The sequence below is a fragment of the Thalassophryne amazonica genome, chromosome 2, assembly GCF_902500255.1.
Source record: "Thalassophryne amazonica chromosome 2, fThaAma1.1, whole genome shotgun sequence".
In the NCBI taxonomy this organism is placed as follows: domain Eukaryota; kingdom Metazoa; phylum Chordata; class Actinopteri; order Batrachoidiformes; family Batrachoididae; genus Thalassophryne; species Thalassophryne amazonica.
Genome location: NC_047104.1, coordinates 154,877,049 through 154,899,483, shown reverse-complemented (window position 1 = coordinate 154,899,483; position 22,435 = coordinate 154,877,049). Strand labels below are relative to the sequence as shown.

The 22,435-nt window shown below is 41.6% G+C and overlaps 1 protein-coding gene across 1 annotated transcript in view; it reads right to left on the bottom strand.

Annotated features, from left to right (window-relative positions):
* Positions 1 to 22,118, bottom strand: part of trip4 (thyroid hormone receptor interactor 4) — a 330,410-nt gene extending 308,292 nt beyond the window's left edge. The window contains exons 1-6 of the mRNA XM_034159790.1: positions 22,039 to 22,118; positions 14,615 to 14,796; positions 11,563 to 11,690; positions 11,234 to 11,449; positions 9,081 to 9,159; positions 8,840 to 8,945 (exon numbers count right to left, since the gene is read on the bottom strand). Of these exons, the coding sequence (XP_034015681.1) occupies positions 8,840 to 8,945; positions 9,081 to 9,159; positions 11,234 to 11,449; positions 11,563 to 11,690; positions 14,615 to 14,796; positions 22,039 to 22,118 (791 nt within the window). The remainder of the gene's footprint in view (positions 1 to 8,839; positions 8,946 to 9,080; positions 9,160 to 11,233; positions 11,450 to 11,562; positions 11,691 to 14,614; positions 14,797 to 22,038) is intronic.
* Between the last annotated feature and the right edge of the window lie 317 nt (positions 22,119 to 22,435).

The following is a 22,435-nucleotide window of genomic DNA, read 5'->3' as shown; positions in this document are numbered from 1 at the left end:
CGGGATGCCGCGGGACTGCATGCGGGTATGGGGATTGTTAAACTAAACACGGATGGCGAGACCTTTGAATTACTGGAGTCCCAAGGAATTGATCAGCCTTGTTCAGCCCAACTGGCAGAAATTAAAGCCTTAACTATGGCTTGCCAGATAGCTAAAGATCAATGTGTTAATATCTACACAGACTCAGCCTACGCTTATGGCGTATGTCATGTACATGCAAACATTTGGAAACAAAGGGGATTCCTGAGAGCAGATGGCACCCCTGTCACTCATGGAGAAGCGATTTCCCAACTGTTACAAGCTCTCCAATTACCGTCTGAGGTAGCCATCATTAAATGTGCAGGTCATCAAAAGAATAATAACATCATAGCTCAAGGTAACAACCTAGCAGATGACGCAGCTCGCAAAGGAGCACAAGGAGAAAATATGTTTCCCCTGCTAACCATCCAAGATTGTGCCCCACTGGTTTCACTTGACGCACTGATAGTGGCTCAAAGTAGGGCCAGTGGAGAAGAAAAACGAATGTGGGTTAAACGAGGCGCTATTGAGACATGCAGTCAGGGGCCAGCGGACAAGCTGTGGCGCAGTAGTCATGGACATTTTGTGTTACCCACCAATTTATTACGACATGCAATCATTTGGGCCCACGGACCCGATCATTGTTCGCGAGTCCAAATTATGAACAAACTAAAAGCTGTCTGGTGGTCACCATATATGGCAGCAACAGTGGACCGTTTGTTGAATGAGTGTGAGGTATGTGCACAGTACAATGTCCGGAAATCATTCACAGCCCCTTTAGCCCACATTCCGGTCCCTGATGGGCCATTCAGACATCTTATGATGGATTTCATAGACATGGGAGCTGAAAATCGAGTTAAACGAATGAGATATGTTTTGGTAGTGATATGCAGATTCAGCCGATGGATTGAGGCAGTAGCCTCTGCAAATCAAGACCATAAAACGGTAGCCAAATTCTTGTGCCGAGATGTCTTTCCAAGATTTGGCATTCCAGATACTATCTCATCTGACAACGGTAGGGCTTTTGTAGCCAAGGTTACACAAGAAACATTCAAACAATTGGGTATCAAACAGAAGTTTGGATGTGTTTATCACCCCCAATCAAATGGGGCGGTGGAACGGGCTAATGGCATTTTAAAGAACAAACTAGCAAAAATCATAGCAGACAGCAATGGCAAACTAACCTGGCTGGATGCGTTGCCGCTTGCTTTATTGTCAATGCGCTCACAAACTAACCGACTAACCCATTTGACACCATTTGAAGCTCTTACAGGTCGGCCGATGCCTATTCCATACCTGAGAGGACCCTACGAAGGACCATCGCTGGAGCAGCTACAAGACGAATGGCATAATTATCTGAGACAGTTAACCCAAATACACAAAACTATCTTTTTGCAGGTCAAAGGTGCTACAGAAGACAGAGAAGCAGAGATTCCACTCGAAAATCAGAGCATCCAGCCTGGTGATCTGGTTTACGTCAAGGTGTTCAAAAAGAAGTGGGACAGGCCCCGCCGAGAAGGTCCTTTCAAAGTTATTCTTGCCTCACGTACAGCAGTCAAAGTAGACGGTAAGGACACTTGGTTTCATTTAAACCACTGCTGTAGGGTTGGTGGCCCAGCGCCCCTGCGGCCTCGGCAAGCTCGTCTTGGCAGAGCCGCCGGGCCAAGGGGGGAAGCAGGAGAAGCCAGAGACCCTACAGCAGCACCGAGGGACGGCCACGCCTCCCTGCAGCCAGAAGAAGCACCGAGGGAAGGCCACGCCTCCCTGCAGCCAGGCGAACACTGGCCAAGGCGCTCACAGAGACTGACTGAACAAAGACGACGCACAGCTTCAGAGAGTAGTGGATCCCTGCCAGATAGAGCAGCGACAGACTCAGATGCAGACTCAGAAACAACTGGAGACGCAGGCCAACAGACAGACAGAAATACAGACCGACAGATAGACAGGCCACAGGAGACATCAGACTCGGACAGCAACTCAGTAGATTTACCGACAGAAGAACCACAGGAAGTACAACCCAGACAAAGCACAGATACACCACACATCCCTAGTGACAGCTCATCTAGTGACGGCTCACTTAGTAGCACATCTAGTAGCACATCTCAACAGTCATCAGAGCAATGATTAAGGAATTATTCAAGGGATTGACAATACTACTGGTGGTCAGTATGGGAGAAAATAGACATCCAAAACATACAACGGACTGTGCCGTGGCCATGGCCGCAATAGCAGCTAAACAAGGCATTCTAAACACAGGAAAAACATATAATTTGGTATACATTAAATCAAAAGCCTACAAGAACATAGGAATACAGGGAAAGCTGGGGGATTACATATTAGGCGAAGCCATTAGCATCAAATGTGAAGAGGAGGGAACACTCAACATAGAGGTAATTTGTGATAAAAGAGGATGCAGGGAAACCAAGCAAGACGTAACTGTTACAGTACATGAAGCCACAAAATGGGTAAAAATCAAACCAAGGAAAAAGAGGACAATTAGAAGCCTAGAAACAAGCAGTCACTTAGGGAGATGGGATCCCAGTACAGACCTAGCCCGCACACAAGGGTTGAAGACCAATTTATTTTACCAATGGTTGAAATTTTCGGCTAGGCAGATCAGTGAAAAGCCTTGCATAGCCTGTCACCGGAAAGGTGTGATACCTCAGGCTAAACCCCTACCTGATATCAACAACTGTTATAGGAGTCCCCAACATAACTCAGACCAAGCAGAATGCTATACACAATGTGTTATGAAAATGGCAGTAGGTGATGAAAAATATGCTGCCGACAGTAAACTTTGTCCAGTGCCCCTAAGTACAGAAGGAACCGTTCCACCTATGATTAAAATAGAGAAAGGGATGATACACCCATTCTGTATAGCTAAAGGCTTAGTAGCACAATACATAAGCGATTGGCAGGTAGGGACGACCCAGCCAAAACACCACATACAGTGTATGCAAACGCAGCAAGAATACAAACCGGCCAAAACAGCATGGAACATTACCGTCTGTCACACCCTGCCAGCAGCAGGCATACAGTGTGAACAAATAGTACCGGCCACAGGGGGGTCTGTAATTGGACTGAATCTCACCCATGCTTCATGGGTATCTACTCCAAATTTAGCTAAGGGAACGGTACCCTTAGCTGACATCTTTTGGATATGCGGACAAAGAAGGAAACTCCTGTCATCGCTGTCCCCTAATTGGAAGGGCCTTTGTGCTCCTGTGATGCTCACAGGAGCTATAACAGTAATTGAAATGCCAAATTCAATACAACCCATGCCACAGAAACTTCGTAAGAAAAGAGGAATAATGACGTTTAAAACAGACTACAACATCACAGTAAGAAACGGGATACCAGAAGGGATACCCCGACAGTTAGAAGCCATAGACAGTAGCAGAGTTAAAGCAGATGAAGATGCGGATAAATGGGGATGGGCATTGGCTCTGTTCGGGGTTACTCCAAAAATCCGTTCTAGGTTCCAGGAGGTGCAGTGGATTAATTACTTGTGGTATAATCAACAAAGATACCTGAACTGGACATTGGCAGCAGTAGGAGCCTTAACCGAACAACTGCACGCCACCTCGCTAATGACAATGCAAAATAGATTAGCTATTGAGATGATGATGGCTGATGAACAAGGAGTTTGTATTATGATCAAAGCCACCGAATGTTGCACAGCTATTCCCATGCGTACAGGGGAAGACGGAAATTTGACAGAGCTCTTAATCACACTTGAAGAGATGCAACAGGAACTGTTAAGTAACTCCATAGGAGGGAGAAATGAAACTGACGATTCTGGATACATTGTAGGGAATGGAATGAATATTGGCCCACTGTTTTCACTGTTTGGGACTCTAAGGAGAGGGTGGATATCATGGAAAGACTGGTTGTACCAGATAGGTGTAATCTTGGCACTAACAGGGGTGGCGGTCTTGCTGGTAATATGTTGTGGTATTCCCTTGATAAAATTTCTGGTAAATAAATTGATTTCATCCACAGTAGGACAGCTCCCACTGCTAGCCATCCGAGCCCTAGAAGAAAGCACAAACAAAACAGAGAACCAGAATATATGGAAATGGATGAAATACCAATTATCCTCCCCGACAGCCCCCAGCTCCCTAATATTGTGGCGTACACCCCAGATAGGGAGGACTGGGATGGACCGTGCTTGGTGATATTGTAGACGAGGAAGAAGACATGCACGCACATTTACATTCACACACATGCACCCACAAAAATGAGGGATAGGATAGACAATATCTGAAAGAATGACATGGAGCTGTAATAATGAACGTATATGTATATTACTAGGACACAGGAGTATGGCTGAGAGACCAGACTCCCCTGATCAGGGACCTATGCCTGATCTGCCTCTATCAAGTCTGATTGGACTCTCAGAACTGTTTGGAGAAGAGGATATACAGGAGGGATGGTCGAGACATGATTGGTCGCCACAGCCGCCTTCCATCCAGCAGCTAAACCAGTTGGCAACAGAAGGATCTTCATCGTTCCAGCACCTGGCGATGACGGCTTCACAGAATCTGCCTGCAGCAAGAGTCGGCCCGAGGACTCCATCACCTGAAAGACCCTTTGGACTCAGGAACAGCCATGGAGACAGTCACATGTGCCAGTGGCAACGATACCCTCCAGGGGAGGCAGCCAAGGTCGGCCATATGCAGCAACCGCCCGAGTGCATCCTAGACCCAATTCACTGCTAGGACCTGTCCCCAGCTTTCCACCCCCAAGGCAGGAGAGATATTCTGATCAGCCCAGTACCTCTGGAGGAGGATCAGCAGGGGTAGACCTTAGCCAAACTCACCCACCAGGACAGAGGGGAGCTTTGTACAGGCTACTAAATGCCCAGAGTGTCCCAACCACTTGCCTGTGCGACATCAACAATACTCCCCCCACACACGAAATGCCTTCCCCCTTGTACTTCCTGTCCCCTGGACTGCACAACCTTAATCTGGTCATGGTCACCCCACAGGACATGGCAATCTTGGTTCGAGAGCTTCGTCTTCCACAAGAGTCTGTTCCAAAAACCTTGGAGCAGCTCCTGCCCCTCACAAATCACATTCCCCATGAGCTATTTGAGGAAATCATGCCACAACTAAGTCAGACAGCTGCATACCTGTTCAGGATACACCGTGACAATGCCAACATCTCTTGTGCTCAGGAGGGCCTCCATACTCAACTGTGTGGTCTTCAGTCTAGTATGGACATGCTAGCCTGCATGATGGAGCATATGGAAAGGGAACAGCTAGGGCTGGCCACCACCACCCTGAATGTGGGCAAGAATTCTCTGGGGGCCCTGTACAACCTGGCCAAGCAGCACAAGGAGCTGGAAAGATCCATCAGAGAACTGCACGACTGTCTGAAAGCCAGAATTCCTGATCCTTCCCCCACTACCCCTGAAAGGCCAACCTCCCCATGTTCCCCAACTTCTCCCAAAACTTCAGATGCTGAGTAAATGCTGAGGAGCGCGGACTGACGTAATGGCACTGAACACGGACTATGATCTTGATTCTTGAGTTTGAATTGCGGACTGGTTTCAGAAATCTGAGTGTAAATAAAAACAAAGAAGGATATATGTTAGTAACGAAGGTTGGGTAAATGTCTGTCCTTACCATCATCTGCGTAACACAGATAAAGCTAAATGCATACACATAGATATCACATTGCAAAGTTATAAAAAGGGGACCCTTACACGGCGTGTTTGTAGATTTAGTAGTAAAGATGCACCATAGGGACCCCTTTTTTCTTAAATTATAGCATGCCTCAAGAGACATGCATTGCCTAAATTTGGTGTCTGGCCAAAACGGGCATTAGAAAACAAGCTGAAAAAGAAGAAAAACAAAGTGGAGAATGTTGAGAAATGGCCTATAATGAAAACCATTATACGATTGACTAAGGCAAATGACTTAAGGACGGACATGAAGGGAAACCATTTATTGTGTTTATCATTTAACTAGACATAGCTGCGCTAACCTTAGAATAGTTACTTGATTGGTTGACTAAATAGTGGTAACGTAGGGGTTATTTGATGCATTTAAATAATAAATGTGTGACGCTTTAACAAAATAATATGTAGAACCAAGTATAATGGGTTGGAGCCTCTGGTTGAGTGAGTCAATAGATGCCAGAAGATGATTGGTTGCACTGATGTCAATGTAAAGCCTTTACTTTGCCATGATTAAGAGGTTGATGTAACTTGTTTTATGTGGCCATTTTAAGTGCCTTGAATTACACCAAAACTCAATGTTTGAATGTCACCTTGTGTTGATATAATCCAGCTAATTGCTCACCTTGTGCCTTAGTATGTAGGTTCACCTGCACTGCAATATATTTACCGTGTGAAGTATCACTGATATTCATATCCGCACCAGAGTTATCAGTAAGTCGAGTGCTGCGTTTTTCTTTTTTATTGCGATGCACAAATGAGGATGTCTTGTCAGTAAACAACCCAAGAGTATAGTTGATGTAATGGGACTCTTTCGAGTCCCAGAGGAGGGACTGTAGAAGAATTTTTAGGTCCATATTTGAACTGTGATGAACTATCAAGTGTCCTGATCCGAACTGTATGTCCTCTGGTTGAACTAGCAGGTGTTCAACCCAAAAAAAGGGCTCTATTAGTCATTTAGTCTGTCAGGGGCTTTCCAAGGCCTTTTAGGTGCTTTCCCGCAGGCCACGTGCGGGGGCCTCAGGCCAGCTGCACGTGTGGCTGAGGCCACGTGCGGAGGGGGCCTCAGGCCAGCTGCACCTGTGGCTGAAGGTCTTTTAAAAAAATCAGTTGTAAATCCTTCATGTTTTAATGGGAGCATTTGTCACATTGAAATAATGGCCTAACACCTGCTTAGGGTTCACTAGAGGACGCTTCCAATAGAAAACCATGTCTTGGGAATGAAATAAATAAAAAAGTCGAAGGAGGAGCGATGCCCGCGGGTCTCCAATAAATAGACGAGCGCGGTTGTCATATTCAGTCTCTCTAGAGGACTCAGTTTGTCTAAGCTTTGTGTCGAAGGCTTAAATAAACTTAAAAACTCTGTGCATTTTATCTTGCTTAAGGCTGAATTATTCTAAAGTGTTGTGTCCTCTTTCTAGCATATCACTTGCAATTAGTTTGTGTTATCTAAAAGACGACATCCTGAGAAGACCAAAAAGACGAGCCGCGACACTATTAGCAAAAAAAAAAAAAAAGAAAAGTAGAAAAGGGGCTGTTCACAATAATAATAGCATCTGCTGTTGACGCGACAAACTCAAAACTATTATGTTCAAACTGCTTTTTAGCAATCCTGTGAATCACTAAAGTAGTATTTAGTTGTATAACCAGTTTTTCATGATTTCTTCACACCTGCGAATAATTAATTTGTTGGTTTGGAACCAAGATTTTGCTGGTTTACTAGTGTGTTTGGGGTCATTGTCTTGTTGAAACACCCATTTCAAGGGCATGTCCTCTTCAGCATAAGGCAACATGACCTCTTCAAGTATTTTGACATATCCAAACTGATCCATGATACCTGGTATGCGATATATAGGCCCAACACCATAATAGGACAAACATGTCCTTATCATGATGCTTGCACCACCATGCTTCACTGTCTTCACTGTGAACTGTGGCTTGAATTCAGAGTTTGGGGGTCGTCTCACAAACTGTGTGCAGCCCTTGGACCCAAAAAGAACAATTTTACTCTCATCAGTCCACAAAATATTCCTCCATTTCTCTTTAGGCCAGTTGATGTGTTCTTTGGCAAATTGTAACCTCTTCTGCACATGTCTTTTATTTAACAGAGGGACTTTGCGGGGGATTCTTGTAAATAAATTAGCTTCACACAGGCGTCTTCTAACTGTCACAGCACTTACAGGTAACTCCAGACTGTCTTTGATCATCCTGGAGCTGATCAATGGGTGAGCCTTTGCCATTCTGGTTATTCTTCTATCCATTTTGATGGTTGTTTTCCATTTTCTTCCACACGTCTCTGTTTTTTTTGTCCACTTTAAAGCATTGGAGATCATTGTAGATGAACAGCCTATAATTTTTTGCACCTGCGTATAAGTTTTCCCCTCTCCAATCAACTTTTTAATCAAACTATGCTGTTCTTCTGAACAATGTCTTGAACGTCCCATTTTCCTCAGGCTTTCAAAGAGAAAAGCATGTTCAACAGGTGCTGGCTTCATCCTTAAATAGGGGACACCTGATTCACACCTGTTTGTTCCACAAAATTGACAAACTCACTGACTGAATGCCACACTATTATTATTGTGAACACCCCCTTTTCTACTTTTTTTTTTACTAATAACCCAATTTCATAGCCTTAAGAGTGTGCATATCATGAATGCTTGGTCTTGTTGGATTTGTGAGAATCTGCTGAATCTACTGGTACCTTGTTTACCATGTAACAATAAGAAATATACTCAAAACCTGGATTAATCTTTTTAGTCACATATCACTACTATTATTCTGAACACTACTGTACATTATCTAACCCATGTGAGGAAATTTTCATTCGGTCAGCAATCAGGCTCATTCTGCCTCGAGTGTGATGGGGATTTCGACATTCGGGGCAGCCACATGACTGCGCCCTCCTGTTCAAGTTCAGGCGAACAGGCGGGCGACTTCAATGCTGTCCAACGTTTCCGAATGCACCTCAACACTTGCCGAGCATGGTTCGAATCGTCATTTGTGCTAGGTTAATGTTAATATGTAAACCTGAAAACATCCAAATGCTAGTACATCAATGTGCTAATGTATTAGCCAAGGTACTGTCCTTTTGTACTGGAAAAGGAGACTGAAATGTGGATGCAAGTATGTCTGTCATACCTGTTCCTGTCAAACTCCAACAATTTGTCTTTGTGCTGAACAGCTTTCTCCAAGCCAGCCTTCACCCTGGCCTCCTGGTGTGGAAGATAGCTTCTTTCTTCACACTCTGACACACACACACACACACACACACACACACACACACACACACACACACACACACACACACACACACACACACACACACTTAAAACATAAAACACTTTCAGTTCCAACATGATGGGTTTGTTTTGATTCTCACCTCCCATAAGCTTCTTTCGTAATTTCTGGCTTTTATTGGAGTCTCGCTGCAGAATGTCTTGTTCTTCTTTGGTGCAGACCTGAATTTAAAGGAAAACTAAAAAAATAAGGATGGGTATTGATAAGATTTTATCGATAGATGCCATTATTGATTCCGCTTATCGATCCGATTCTAAGGTACAGTCTAAGGCACACCTGTGCACTAATCATGGTGTCTAATCAGCATCTTAATATGGCACACCTGTGAGGTGGGATGGATTATCTCAGCAAAGGAGAAGTACTCACTATCACAGATTTAGACTGGTTTGTGAACAATATTTGAGGGAAATGGTGATATTGTGTATGTGGAAAAAGTTTTAGATCTTTGAGTTCATCTCATACAAAATGGGAGCAAAACCAAAAGTGTTGCGTTTATATTTTTGTTGAGTGTAAATGAATATGACATTGGTTACTGTAACTTATTGTAAAGTTACTTATTGTAACTTTACAGCCTCTGAGCTGAGCTCAGCCGGCTGCACTGCACGTCAGCATCAATGTAATTCATAAAGAATGCAGGATGTCTCATTTTGAGAGGAAAAAAAATGTTTGTCAATTGTAGTTTATTGTTTGGATTACAACATTTGGAAAGACATGTCATTCGATTTAAAATGGTGATTTGAATTTGAAGTTATTACTTCCAGCCAGAATCTAATGTGACTCAGCGCAGCGTTTGGAGCTGTGCGAACGGAAAGCAGGACGATTCTTGTTTCTTGCCTGCAAAAAGACAAGAGCCCAGTTAGTGACTTTAATCCACACAAAAGTGACTCACGATTGACATCTTTAAATGGCTTTGAGAGGGGTTAAGAAGCGGACTTGCTGCTTCTGAAAAGCAATGAACCAAAGAACCAACGAAGCAGCGGGTCAGAGCATTGCTTCGTTGGTTCAAGCTTCAAAGCGGAGCTGTTACAGCAGCGGTTGACCCACTGCAGGGTCTGCAATCAACGTAGGGAAATTATCATTTTCCTGACAAATACCCTCAAAAACAAACAGCTGCTCTGAAGGACTGATAAGGGACTAGTTAAGCAAAAAGGCTATGGTGGATCAAATCATTTCTTAACGATACCCGAAAAGAACCAGTTCTCGATACGCATCCCTAAAAATAAACATTCCAAGTACCACCATGTCCATATGAATTTATTTTTTCTTCACTAGCATGCCACAAAAACTTATTTCCAGATGTTATGTTAAAATAAACGGTCTTTGAAAATCCTGCTTATTTTGACAGTTATCAGCCCAATGAAAAATTCCACAAAGGTAATATAGAGGTGATACAAATCAATTATCATGATGTTTTTGCAAGACTATGGGTTAGGTCACACACAACCCCAGAAGGTTTTGCAGCTCAAATGGAAACAAGATAAAAGTATTTCAATTTTGCAGGCTCTTTTTTCAGGAGTTTATTTAAAATACTGTATTTGAGGCACTACAAGTTGCCCTGGAGTTTGTAGTGTGGTAACCAAGCCGTCAGTGCACTTCTTTTTAGGTTAGAAGGTTCCCGGTTTAAGATCAACCCTGCCCATTCTCCAAGTGATGTGGAGTTGCATGTGGTGCCAAATCAACATGCAGATCCATCTCTTTATCTGATGTGGCGACCAAGAGTGTAAACAGGAAGGCAGGAATGCAGAATGCACTATTTGCACTTTCTAAGTATAATTCTATGTAAGAAATAAAATCTTGTTATTTAAAACTGTGTTATTATGACAATGACAAATAAAGTATTGATTGATCAAACTGAGTTCCCCTAGAGTACCAGTATTAGTCGTATCTGTCCAAAATGAGATCAGAACAAGAAAAATATACCGGGTACGCTGCACCAGTCTACAATCGCATTAACTTTTGAAACGTGGTGCTAGCACTTCACCCAAGAAGAAGAAAAATATATTGCTGCATTATGTATTTATGACTCAAACACTACATTAGTGAACAGCTAATCAAAACAAGGAACCTCTCCTTGAGCTGACTCTCCACCTAAATGCAACTGGTTCTTCCTTGACCCAAGGCCTACCTCTGCACCACACTTTACTGAAATCTATTCATGTCCTTTTGAGATATCCTGCTGGCAGACAAGTGGCAACAAAAACATGTAGAATGGAAGAAGTCAAAAGCTTTCCATACCAAGCTTCCACAGAAGAGGCAGGGCCCTGAGCCCTCTTGCTCACACACAATGCGACCACAGCTGAGGCAGTTGTTGACAAGTCTGTGCTTTTGGGCAAGGCACTCACAGGCCTGCCGACCAGGAAGCAGAATAGCCAGCCTGTCCTGTCCCTCTTTAGCATATAGATTCACAAACTTGTTCTTCTTCTTTGTCGAAGAACTGCCGCATTCTGGGGCCTGCAAATGGAGGAGAAAAGGAAATAACAAAAAAGTAACAGCAACAAACCAGGAAAAAAAAAAAAAAAAAATGAAACGTACAAATAAGCATGACGTATTCCATCCTAGCTCACCTTCATCAGATCTACAGGAGTTTTGATTTCCTCTGGCTCAGGTTTTGTTTGGCTCAACGTTACCACTTCCTTGTTACGGCCCTTACGTTTCGACTTCTTTTGAGAGTCTTTGTTCATGTCCGGTAAATCTAAGAAAGAAGATCAAAATCCAGCAGATCATGTTAGTCATGTTTATTAGGGATGTCCCGATCCAGATTTTTTGGCTTCCGATCCAATATTTTAAATGATTAGTCTTGCCGATACAGATCCAATACCTATTTTGAAAGCATAAAAAAAACCACAATCATTATTACTTCACTGCTTGAACATGACCAACAATTGCTTGGCTTTTTTAACAAACAGCTTCTGAGTTATTTTGCTTGTATCAAGTACATCAGGGCCTGCACAAGTTCACGTTTTCAGGACAGAGGCATTGACTTGTTTCCAAAATGAAACAAGAACCCCCCTCCTGTCCCCCCACAGCATAAAAAGTACTTAATTTACTCATATTTGAAGTCCGTCTGGGTAAATTGTCATTCCCTGACTGATGCGTTATTTAATGTGGTGCCTTTTGATGAGCTATAGGGTTTTATACCTCTAATATGTTATTGGCAAGCCCTATTTTACCCATTTTGAGTGGTTTTATGTAGATTTATTGAAAGCAAGAATAATTACAAAAAAATGACTTGCATTGTAATATTTAATATCAAACTTTTCTGCATGTTTCTGTCAATGTCTAAGTTCATGAAATAAATGATCTTGAAAAGGTTATAAATAATGCTGAAAAGGTTCAAACACATTAATATTTCATCATGGATATAGCATTTGCTCTCAACTTCAAAAATGACACACAGTACCTTTTAATCCAGTGACGAAGAGGCCTGTGACTCACAATTTAACACTGACACTGACTGTGAATGTAAATTTACACACAGTAGCTTAGTTTTTCTGTCATATTGACAGTTTTGCTTTCCAACATTTTTAAGTGGGATTACATAACTTTTCTTTAACAGAATAAATTAAATCTAAATATAAAAACAAAACGTTTGAACAAGAACTGCCTGAACATGAACTGATTTGTCAAACCTGCTCTTTTAAAAATGAAATCTCTAACTTGATGTTGTAACACTTGGTGCACTTTCATACACAAAACTCATTCAAATGTAAACTTGGAATATGGTGAATTGTCCCTGTTATGTTAACAGATAAATTCCAACCTATAAGCAAGCCATTTTGTGATTGCAGCATGGTAAACATTTTTTTCCTGATACAGTCACTGTCGTGCTTTAATCCCTCCTAGTTACAAATTTAACACAATCATCCCCAGCAGAATGGTGTCCAGACTTCAATTTGGGTAGCATTCAGTGCACAGCCAGATGGATCAAGGACTTTTTAAACAGACTGTCCAGTCAGTCAGGATGAGGTCTCATTACTCCCGAATACTGACACTCTACACTAGACCCCATTGGGGTTGTGTACAGAGCCCTCTGCTCTACATGCTGTATACCAATAATTGTACAACAACACACATTACAAACACAATCCATACGTTTGCAGTTAACATAACTATGGTAGAACTCATACAAAACATAATGAATCTGAGAAACCTGCAACTCTGTACATCAAAGAAGACATGGTGGACAGGGTCACCAACTTCAAATACCTGGACACATACATCTCTCAGGACCACTGATGGTCTGTGCACATCACCTCTCTTGTGAAATGTGCACAGCAGCCACTCTACGGGCACTGAGGGGGGGTCAAACTATCGCAACAGCTGCTGCTGTCCTTTTACAGGTGTGTCAAAAGCATCCTCTCATAAAATTTTGGTGTGATTCACATGCTGCAGTATGGCTGCTTAAAAAAAAAAACACTGCAGAAAGTTATTAAATCAGCACAGGACATTACAAACATACGGCTACCCATTCTCAACGATATATCCAGAGCAAAACATATTCAGTGATTTAGAAAATGTTCATGTATTACCCTTAATATTAAAATTAAGTTTTATATATATGATGTCTTATCTTTCTTATGTTTTATTATTTATTATTTAGTTTTGCTTTCCAACATTTTTAAGTGGGATTACATAACTTTTCTTTAACAGAATAAATTAAATCTAAATATAAAAACAAAACGTTTGAACAAGAACTGCCTGAACATGAACTGATTTGTCAAACCTGCTCTTTTAAAAATGAAATCTGACTAAAATTAAAAAACACTTTCTACTGTGACTGTGGAATCACATGAAAATGAGTGAAGCTCCCCCTCCTCCTCTCCTTTCCACCTCCACTCTCTCCCTCACCCTTCCCCTCGCTCAGTCAGATGTGTTTTTCCTCCTTTGACCTGGGAGCTTTTTGAGAACATGAAGCCTTTCAACTATAATAAATCGTAACTTTCTAAACCTACAGCAGCTACGGACACAGAATTATTGGATTAACTGGATTATTTAATTCAATATTTTAATGGAGGTTTTTTTTTTCGGATGCTGTTCAGAGTGCTCGAGCTGATCAGAGAACAGGCAGCTGACGGCACAGTGAGGCTGCAAAACAGACGGTGTTTTGCAGCCTCACTGAGCTGTTTGTCGGCATCACTGAGCTGTTTGCTGGTGTCTCTGTTCCAGCTGCATTGCACGTCTCACATGAAGAGTGAGAGACACACTTTAGGTCAGAACTCCTCCACCCCCAGCTCTCTGCAGCAGCAATTCACAGACACTTCACACAGAAGTTTTCCTAGATTGAAAAACTGCGAGCGTTATCGTGGTCAGGCGGTAGAGTCCAAATCTCTATCATAGATGCAATGTTTTTGTGTTGCGTCTCGGTTTAAGGCAGTCGTAAAGCGTGACAACGCCAAAAAGTAACGTGAATCGGCCCAATACTGTTCCCAAATCCGATACCAACCGATTCTCGCAAAATAGCCATATCAGCGTCCGATACTGATACTATACTGAGTATCTGCTTGGGACATCCCTAATGTTTATATCAAGTTTACAAATTTAATCCTTCCTGGAGCCAAGCACTTAGATGTTTCAAAAGTGGTTGTGATGAGGTGACAACATAATTTATTAACAAACCTGCTGCCGAAAGAGAGTCTTTGTGAAGCAAAAGTCCAGCGCCATCTGAAGCTTGGCTTTGCGACTTCTTCCACCTGTCAAGGAATTCATCAATAAACTCCCCTTTCCTCCCATCTCTACCCTGCAGGAGATCTCCAACATACTCCTCAATCTCTTCAGCTTTCTCAATGGTCAGAATGTACCTAGGGATCAAAGGCACAAATATCACAGATATTAGGTTTGTTAGCACTGATGACTATTAACTTTGCTTTGACAGTGACAAACGGTCAAGAACAGAACAACACACTAAACAACAGTTTACTGGGTTATTTCATTTAATGTTTAACTGGAGCTGAAATGGAAGCCATCAACACCTTTGTAAAATTCTTTGTAAATTTTTGTGTTTGTTCTTAGCTGCTTTGCTAAAGTCGTTAGCACCTTCAGCTCAGTATTTTTACCAATAACAGAAAATGTCTTCAAGAGTGATTTTTTTTGGAACTTTAACTTATCGATGGCGGTCAGACAGGTTTTTTTAATATAAAATATTGGAATAAGCGGCTGAAGATGAGTGAGTGTGATTTTATTTTATTTACACTTTAGTAGTCTAATGAAGCAGCCAGAGACGACACATTATCATAAGTCAGGAAGTATCATGAAGCTTTTCAGTGGTTCAAGCATCATCAACAAATGTCAGGCCACGGTGCATCAGACTGAGTTTAGAGAGATTTCACCACATCTCCAACAAGAGCAGATGAAAAAAATCAACACACAGACACACTGGCAAGATTTAATTTTTAAGAAAAAGCTCACCAAAGAAAGAAGTTCAGATAAGTACTTGATTAACCCACCATGTTCTCTTTTATTTCAACAACTTTGTTGTTACAACAGACAGGTTATAAAAGAAAAAGAAACATTTATGCTGCTTCAGAAGGATTTTATTTTATTTACCTTTTAATTCAGCAGTCAGGGCTCGAAATAGTACGTGCATGTGCTAGTTTGTGCACGTATTATTCGAGCGATGCACGTAATTTTTAGACTGCACTTGCACTGGTGCAAGTAACTTGATCCAAGTTTTATCAACTATAAGCACCAATAAAATGAACAAATAATGGAATAAATAAGGAAAATAATTTCCAGTGTGTTGTCTTCGTCTTCCCTGCATTTTATGACTCACACACGGAGCGAGTTGCTGTGCTGTATTTGTTGTGTTTGCGCGTGCACATGTAAACAAAGAAATGGAAAAAACTGGCTTCTCTCTCTCTCTCTCTCACGCTCTCTCATTGTGTTATAAACCAGTCACCATTTGTTTTATTATACATCTGTGTAATTAATAAAATTACCTTCATGGACGACTAGTTCGCTCGTGCATGTGGAAAAAAAAAAAAACTGCCTGTCACTGCGGTTCCTTTACGGATCCCCGGGAGAGGTCACTTAAAGTGATATTTTTTCTGGCCATGATAATTTCTGCGCACGGTTTCCTTTAATTGAGCCCTCGAATTAATAAAACGTGTGCACGTTTTCCTTTCGTTCAAAATGAACTTCATAATATGACCTAAACTGTCATCCTCACGACGGGGAGATGCTTCGCCCTCAGCATCCTTTTTAATGTGCTTAAACTCCAGATGATGCCATGCTGGGCAGCTGGAGTTCTCTGTATGTCCTTGTGCGCCCAAACCACGATGATACACCCTGACCAGATCTATTTCTAATGGGGAAATGTATTACACTGTCTCCTGGTTTGTTGAGTAATAGCCAACATTTATGTGTCAAGACAATATTGAGTGCACGTTTTACAAATTGTGCCCACGTTTAAGTAGATCGTGCCCTTGTTTTACTTAAATGATGCTTAAAACGTGTGCACAATATAATAAAATGAGCGCACTCTCTCCACATGCAAAACATTTTGCGATGACACTTCCAGGGCTCCGTAGTTCCTCGCTCTCTCTCCCCATCACCAGACACCATTTGTTTTATTATACATCTGTGTAGTTAATAAATAATCTTCACGGACGATTTGTTCGCGCTCGCACGTGAAAAAAATAAAATAAAAAAAATAAAACTGTCTGCTGCTGCTGCTACCGCTGCTGCTCTCCCCTCAAACTCTTCCCAGAGAGGAAGAGTCTGACACATCAGAGGAGGAGTTTTAAGGTTGATATAAGACTGACTTTTGGTTGTGCAACTTTTTTTTGGTGCAAGTAATTTTTTTGTTACTAGCACCAGTGCAAGTAGGTTTAAAAAATGCATTTCGACCCCTGGCAGTGTTTACTATAATTAAAACATCTTAAGTGAGAATCACCAAGGATGTCATTGGGAATTTTTTAAATAAGTTAATCTACTGAAGTGAAGAACCAAAGCAGCAGAGGCAGGTGAGGATCTTCTAACTTTATATGGTAATATATGGTGCACCTTCATGCACAAAATTCATTGAAAAGTACATTTAGAATAGTATCAATTTTCACGGTAATAATTAAGATCCAAACATATAACCAAAACAAATTATATAGTGTAAACATGAAGAAAGCTTTTAGCACCTTCTACAGCAGACGACTCAAAACAGACAATTTAATCTCGTCACCCAACAATGCTCTGCGATGCTTTCTTTTTCTGGCTCTCATTTAAAATTTAACAACGATAATGCTGGGTCAGGGCAAACTGTCCACAGGCATGTCACTGTGAAATTTTAAAAGAAGTGAATCTGCAAGGGAGTAAAGAGAACGAAGTGGGAAGAGGGTTTTGGAGCTGGGCTGCCTCACTCTAAGAAAAAAAAAAAATTGCGAAATTTCTAACTTGATGTTGTAACACTTGGTGCACTTTCATACACAAAACTCATTCAAATGTAAACTTGGAATATGGTGAATTGTCCCTGTTATGTTAACAGATAAATTCCAACCTATAAGCAAGCCATTTTGTGATTGCAGCATGGTAAACATTTTTTTCCTGATACAGTCACTGTCGTGCTTTAATCCCTCCTAGTTACAAATTTAACACAATCATCCCCAGCAGAATGGTGTCCAGACTTCAATTTGGGTAGCATTCAGTGCACAGCCAGATGGATCAAGGACTTTTTAAACAGACTGTCCAGTCAGTCAGGATGAGGTCTCATTACTCCCGAATACTGACACTCTACACTAGACCCCATTGGGGTTGTGTACAGAGCCCTCTGCTCTACATGCTGTATACCAATAATTGTACAACAACACACATTACAAACACAATCCATACGTTTGCAGTTAACATAACTATGGTAGAACTCATACAAAACATAATGAATCTGAGAAACCTGCAACTCTGTACATCAAAGAAGACATGGTGGACAGGGTCACCAACTTCAAATACCTGGACACATACATCTCTCAGGACCACTGATGGTCTGTGCACATCACCTCTCTTGTGAAATGTGCACAGCAGCCACTCTACAGGCACTGAGGGGGGGTCAAACTATCGCAACAGCTGCTGCTGTCCTTTTACAGGTGTGTCAAAAGCATCCTCTCATAAAATTTTGGTGTGATTCACATGCTGCAGTATGGCTGCTTAAAAAAAAAAAAACACTGCAGAAAGTTATTAAATCAGCACAGGACATTACAAACATACGGCTACCCATTCTCAACGATATATCCAGAGCAAAACATATTCAGTGATTTAGAAAATGTTCATGTATTACCCTTAATATTAAAATTAAGTTTTATATATATGATGTCTTATCTTTCTTATGTTTTATTATTTATTATTATATATACCTTTTTTTCTTGAACCGCTTGGGTGGGTAGGGAGAGTTCCCATGGGATAAAAAAAGCTTTTCAACCTACCATCACAGTTCTCAAGACCAGGCACCTAAGTGGCTCTACTCTACTCTTTTCTACTCTTCTATTTTACTCTTCCTTTTTAGATATACCTTAGTATACTACCATAGTTCCACCTTAGAACTGGAATATAATATATAAGATATACCTTACTGAATTTTCATGTTTCCATCCTGGGAGGTCTCTAAACGAAATTGGCTGTAAAAACGACAATTTCTACAAAAACAACCCTTGTATTTACTTTAAACTATGATTTATGGACTAAGGGGAGGTGATGGTCTAGTGGTTAAGCGCTGGGCTTGAGACCAGAGGATCCTCGGTTCAAATCCCACCCTGACTGGAAAATCACTAAGGGCCCTTGGGCAAGGTCCTTAATCCCCTAGTTGCTCCCGGTGTGTATAGTGAGTACCTTGTATGGCAGCACCCTCACACTGGAGTGAATGTTATGCATTATTGTAAAGCTCTGAGCGTCTGATGCAGATGGAAAAGCGCTATAACAGACATCCCAAGTCTCCCGGAAGTGCCGGGAGTTTCCCTGATATTGATAGTGGCTCACGGATGCCCGCGAGTCGGATGAAATATCCCGGATTTTAGACTATGCGGGAGTGTTTTTTTTTTCTTTTTCAATGCGAGTGAGAGCGTGCAGGCAATACAATAACTCGTGCATCATGCGCGGATTACTTCGATTGCGCAGGCACGAGAGAGAGAGGGGGGTGGGGGGAGGAGAGAGGTTGCCTGGAACCTGCGTGTCTGTCAAAGTGAGTGATTTGTTCAGTGAGCGTTCAGGGCGACTGCTTGCCAGAGAGCGCGCTGATTGGTTTAGTCAGCAAAATAAGCCAATACGTTTCGGTGTGGGAGGGCTTTGGTTTACTCTCTCCGACCGTCACCTAGTTAACACTCAAGTCAGCGCACGTTGCGAGATGGCAGAGGGTGAATCCTCCAGTAAAAAACGAAAATATAAGACTCATTTTACAGCAGAATATACTAAAGTATATCCCTGTCTAGTTAAGGTGAAGAATGATGACACCGTGGCGAGGTGCACTGTATGCAACAGTGACTTCAGTATTACCCACGGAGGACTCAATGATTGTAAAAGACATGTCGAGGTAGGCTAAGTTTAAAACCTGCATTTTATTTCTGTAGGTTAAATGCTGTTATAAAATTAAGCAAAACGTATTAAAGACTTCTTTTAAGTATTAATGCATATGTAGTTACTATAGGCCTACAGGGCTCTAAATTAACTTTTTTCATCACCAGCCAAAATGGCTAGTAGATGTTAATCTACTAGCCAAACACACACTTACTAATGGGTCAAAGTGGCTAGCAAATATTCTTTTCTACCAGCCAAACTGAATTTTCACCAGCATTTGGCCGGTTGGCTGGTGTTAATTTAGAGCCCTGCTTATATCTAACTAGCCAGCTATCTAACTATCTCTATCCAGCCTGTCTAAGCATTTAAAAAAATCCCCAATTTAATATGTTGATTAATGTAGGCTAAGGGTAAATTAATTGTAGAAAATATGTAGAAATGATAGGCCTAATTATCTGTTTTATTCTTTAGGGACCACACCATATTAGGGAGGCTAAGCGCAGGGAAGGCTGCTCCAATATATCTCAGTTCTTTTCTGCAGAAAAGCAAAGTCTCACTGAGAAGGTCACTGCAGCTGAGGTGTATTTCACATCATTTGTTGTCGAACACAATGTGCCATTCAATGTCTGTAGGTACACTGGCAAGTTGTTCAGGAAGATGTTTCCAGATTCAGAAATAGCTAAACATTATGCCTGCTCCTCCACCAAAGCAACAGCCATAATGAATTTGGCCCTGGAACCTGAATGCTCAGAGCATATGTACAAACTAATTCGCACAGAAAAAAAGCCATACAGTATTTTGGTTGACGAAAGCAATGACATCATGTGTGAGAAAGAATGTGCTATTTTAGCCAGGTACTACAGTGAAGCACAGGATAAGGTGGCAGTTGGATTTATTGATATGCCAGTATGCAATGATGCCAAAGCTGAAAATATATTCAACTGCATCGCATCACCCATGGAAGAGAAGGGCATTGAATGGTCCAACTGCATAGGATTCAGCAGTGACAATTGCAATGTCATGATTGGCAAAAACAACTCTGTCTTGTCAAGAGTGAAAGCACAAAACAAGGCACCCGTTCTCTTCAAATTAAATGACAGCGTTGAAGAGCTCCTGCATGACATCGGAAGCAGATTCATAGTGCCAAAGGTGTTGAGAGAGCAGAATGTGCTGGAGATAGATGTGAGCAACCCTGAAGTCCACTGTGCAGATGAAAACCTTTTTGTTGGGTTCTTGACAAGGAGACACTTAGTAAGCGAGGAAGAAATCCCTTCTGCCAAGACAAAGCAATTCTTCAAAGATGCAAGATCATTCTATGTCAGGAGCTTCCAAAAAGTAAAGGAAAAGTTCCCAGTGAGAGACCAAATCTTGACAAATATGTCAGTTGTTAATCCAGAGGGCCAAGATGATGTGACACCAGAGCAGATTTTGACTTTGGCAGAGAGATTCCCCAATGTTGTGAAAGCAGATGTGAAGGAACAGCTACACTTAGAGGTGCTGGATTATACCTCAACCAATTTGGAGAAAGTCATTCCAAATTACAGGAATTTGTCAACTGATGAGTTCTGGGGGAAGCTATCAAAAGTCAAATCAGTTAGCACAGGTCAGGTCAGATTCAAAGAGCTCTGCCAACTAATGAAGCTGTTGCTGGTTCTGCCCAATTCCAATTGTGATGTGGAGAGAGCATTCAGTTTGGTGCGTCATATCAAAACAGAATTCAGGTGTCAGATGTCTCACCAAACTCTTGTGAACCTGATGTCCTGTAAGATTAACAAATTCAATGATGTTGAGTGCTATGACCTTGAAGTGTCAGGAAAATTGCTCAAATCTGCAAAGCAAGCAGCATGTACATACAATGAGAACTTGAAAAAGTCCCAGGAAAAATAGAAAGCATGACAGGTGTTCTCTGCAGGCTGGAACATAGAAAGGACATGGACATACAATTGAAATGTATACAGACCAATACTGTACTGTTTTGTTTTTAAGAAATTACTGGTAGTTAATAAAAAGTTGTTGAAAAGTTGTTGGCCTTAAGTGTGTATGTATGGGGCATGGTGGGGGTTGGTTGTGGGGTTGGGTGGCCCGAGGGGGTCGATAAGCATCTCCCTGAAATGAGGTTTTGGAACTTGGGATGTCTGGCTATAATTATAATTAATAATTAGCTTACAATGCGCCAAATCACAGCAAAAGCCATCTCAAGGCGCCTTGCACGCTATATAAATGCAGTCCATCTACTGTGCTCATGGAGACACTTTGAACACAAATGGATGCATTTCCTAAATGTTAAAATGATATTTTTAAAGCCCTTAAATTAAAATTAAAAATCTAACACTACAAACTCTCTCATTCTCATTTCAACTCCATAGTTACGGTATACAGAGGCAAAATGACAAAATAAATAAATAAACGAAACAAAAAAAAAAAACCGTGTCACTATCCAGATTCATGAATCTAACTGTAAAAATATTTTAAATATTTAATATTATCTGAAAGCCACAGGCGTTAGCTAGTTAGCTTTAGCACCGACTAACCGATTTGGACATTTAGACACTAACCTGACGATGTCTTCACACGCCTCCAGTCCAAAGTTGTGGCGTAACTGCTCCACACACCACCGCAGCAAAGCCCCCGACATTTCAGAACTTAAATGTTAAACAAGAACCAGGAGGAGCAGCTCGTTAAAAACAAAACTCACAGGAAGCAAAAGTGTTTGTGAGTGGAAGCCGGGGCGTGCGCACACAAACTTATCCGGACAAAACAAAGCGCGTGGATGAAGGTTCCTACCCGCACTGCACATAAACTACTTCTACAAGAGCCATTAGTGGGACACAAATACATGTTGCGTGTTTGTATGCATTATCTGCCAAATAAACAAATCAAAAAACTCAAGAAAAAAACCCAGCTTTATCTATCCATGAAGCCAGAGGACACACACCAATTAGCTAAACTGCA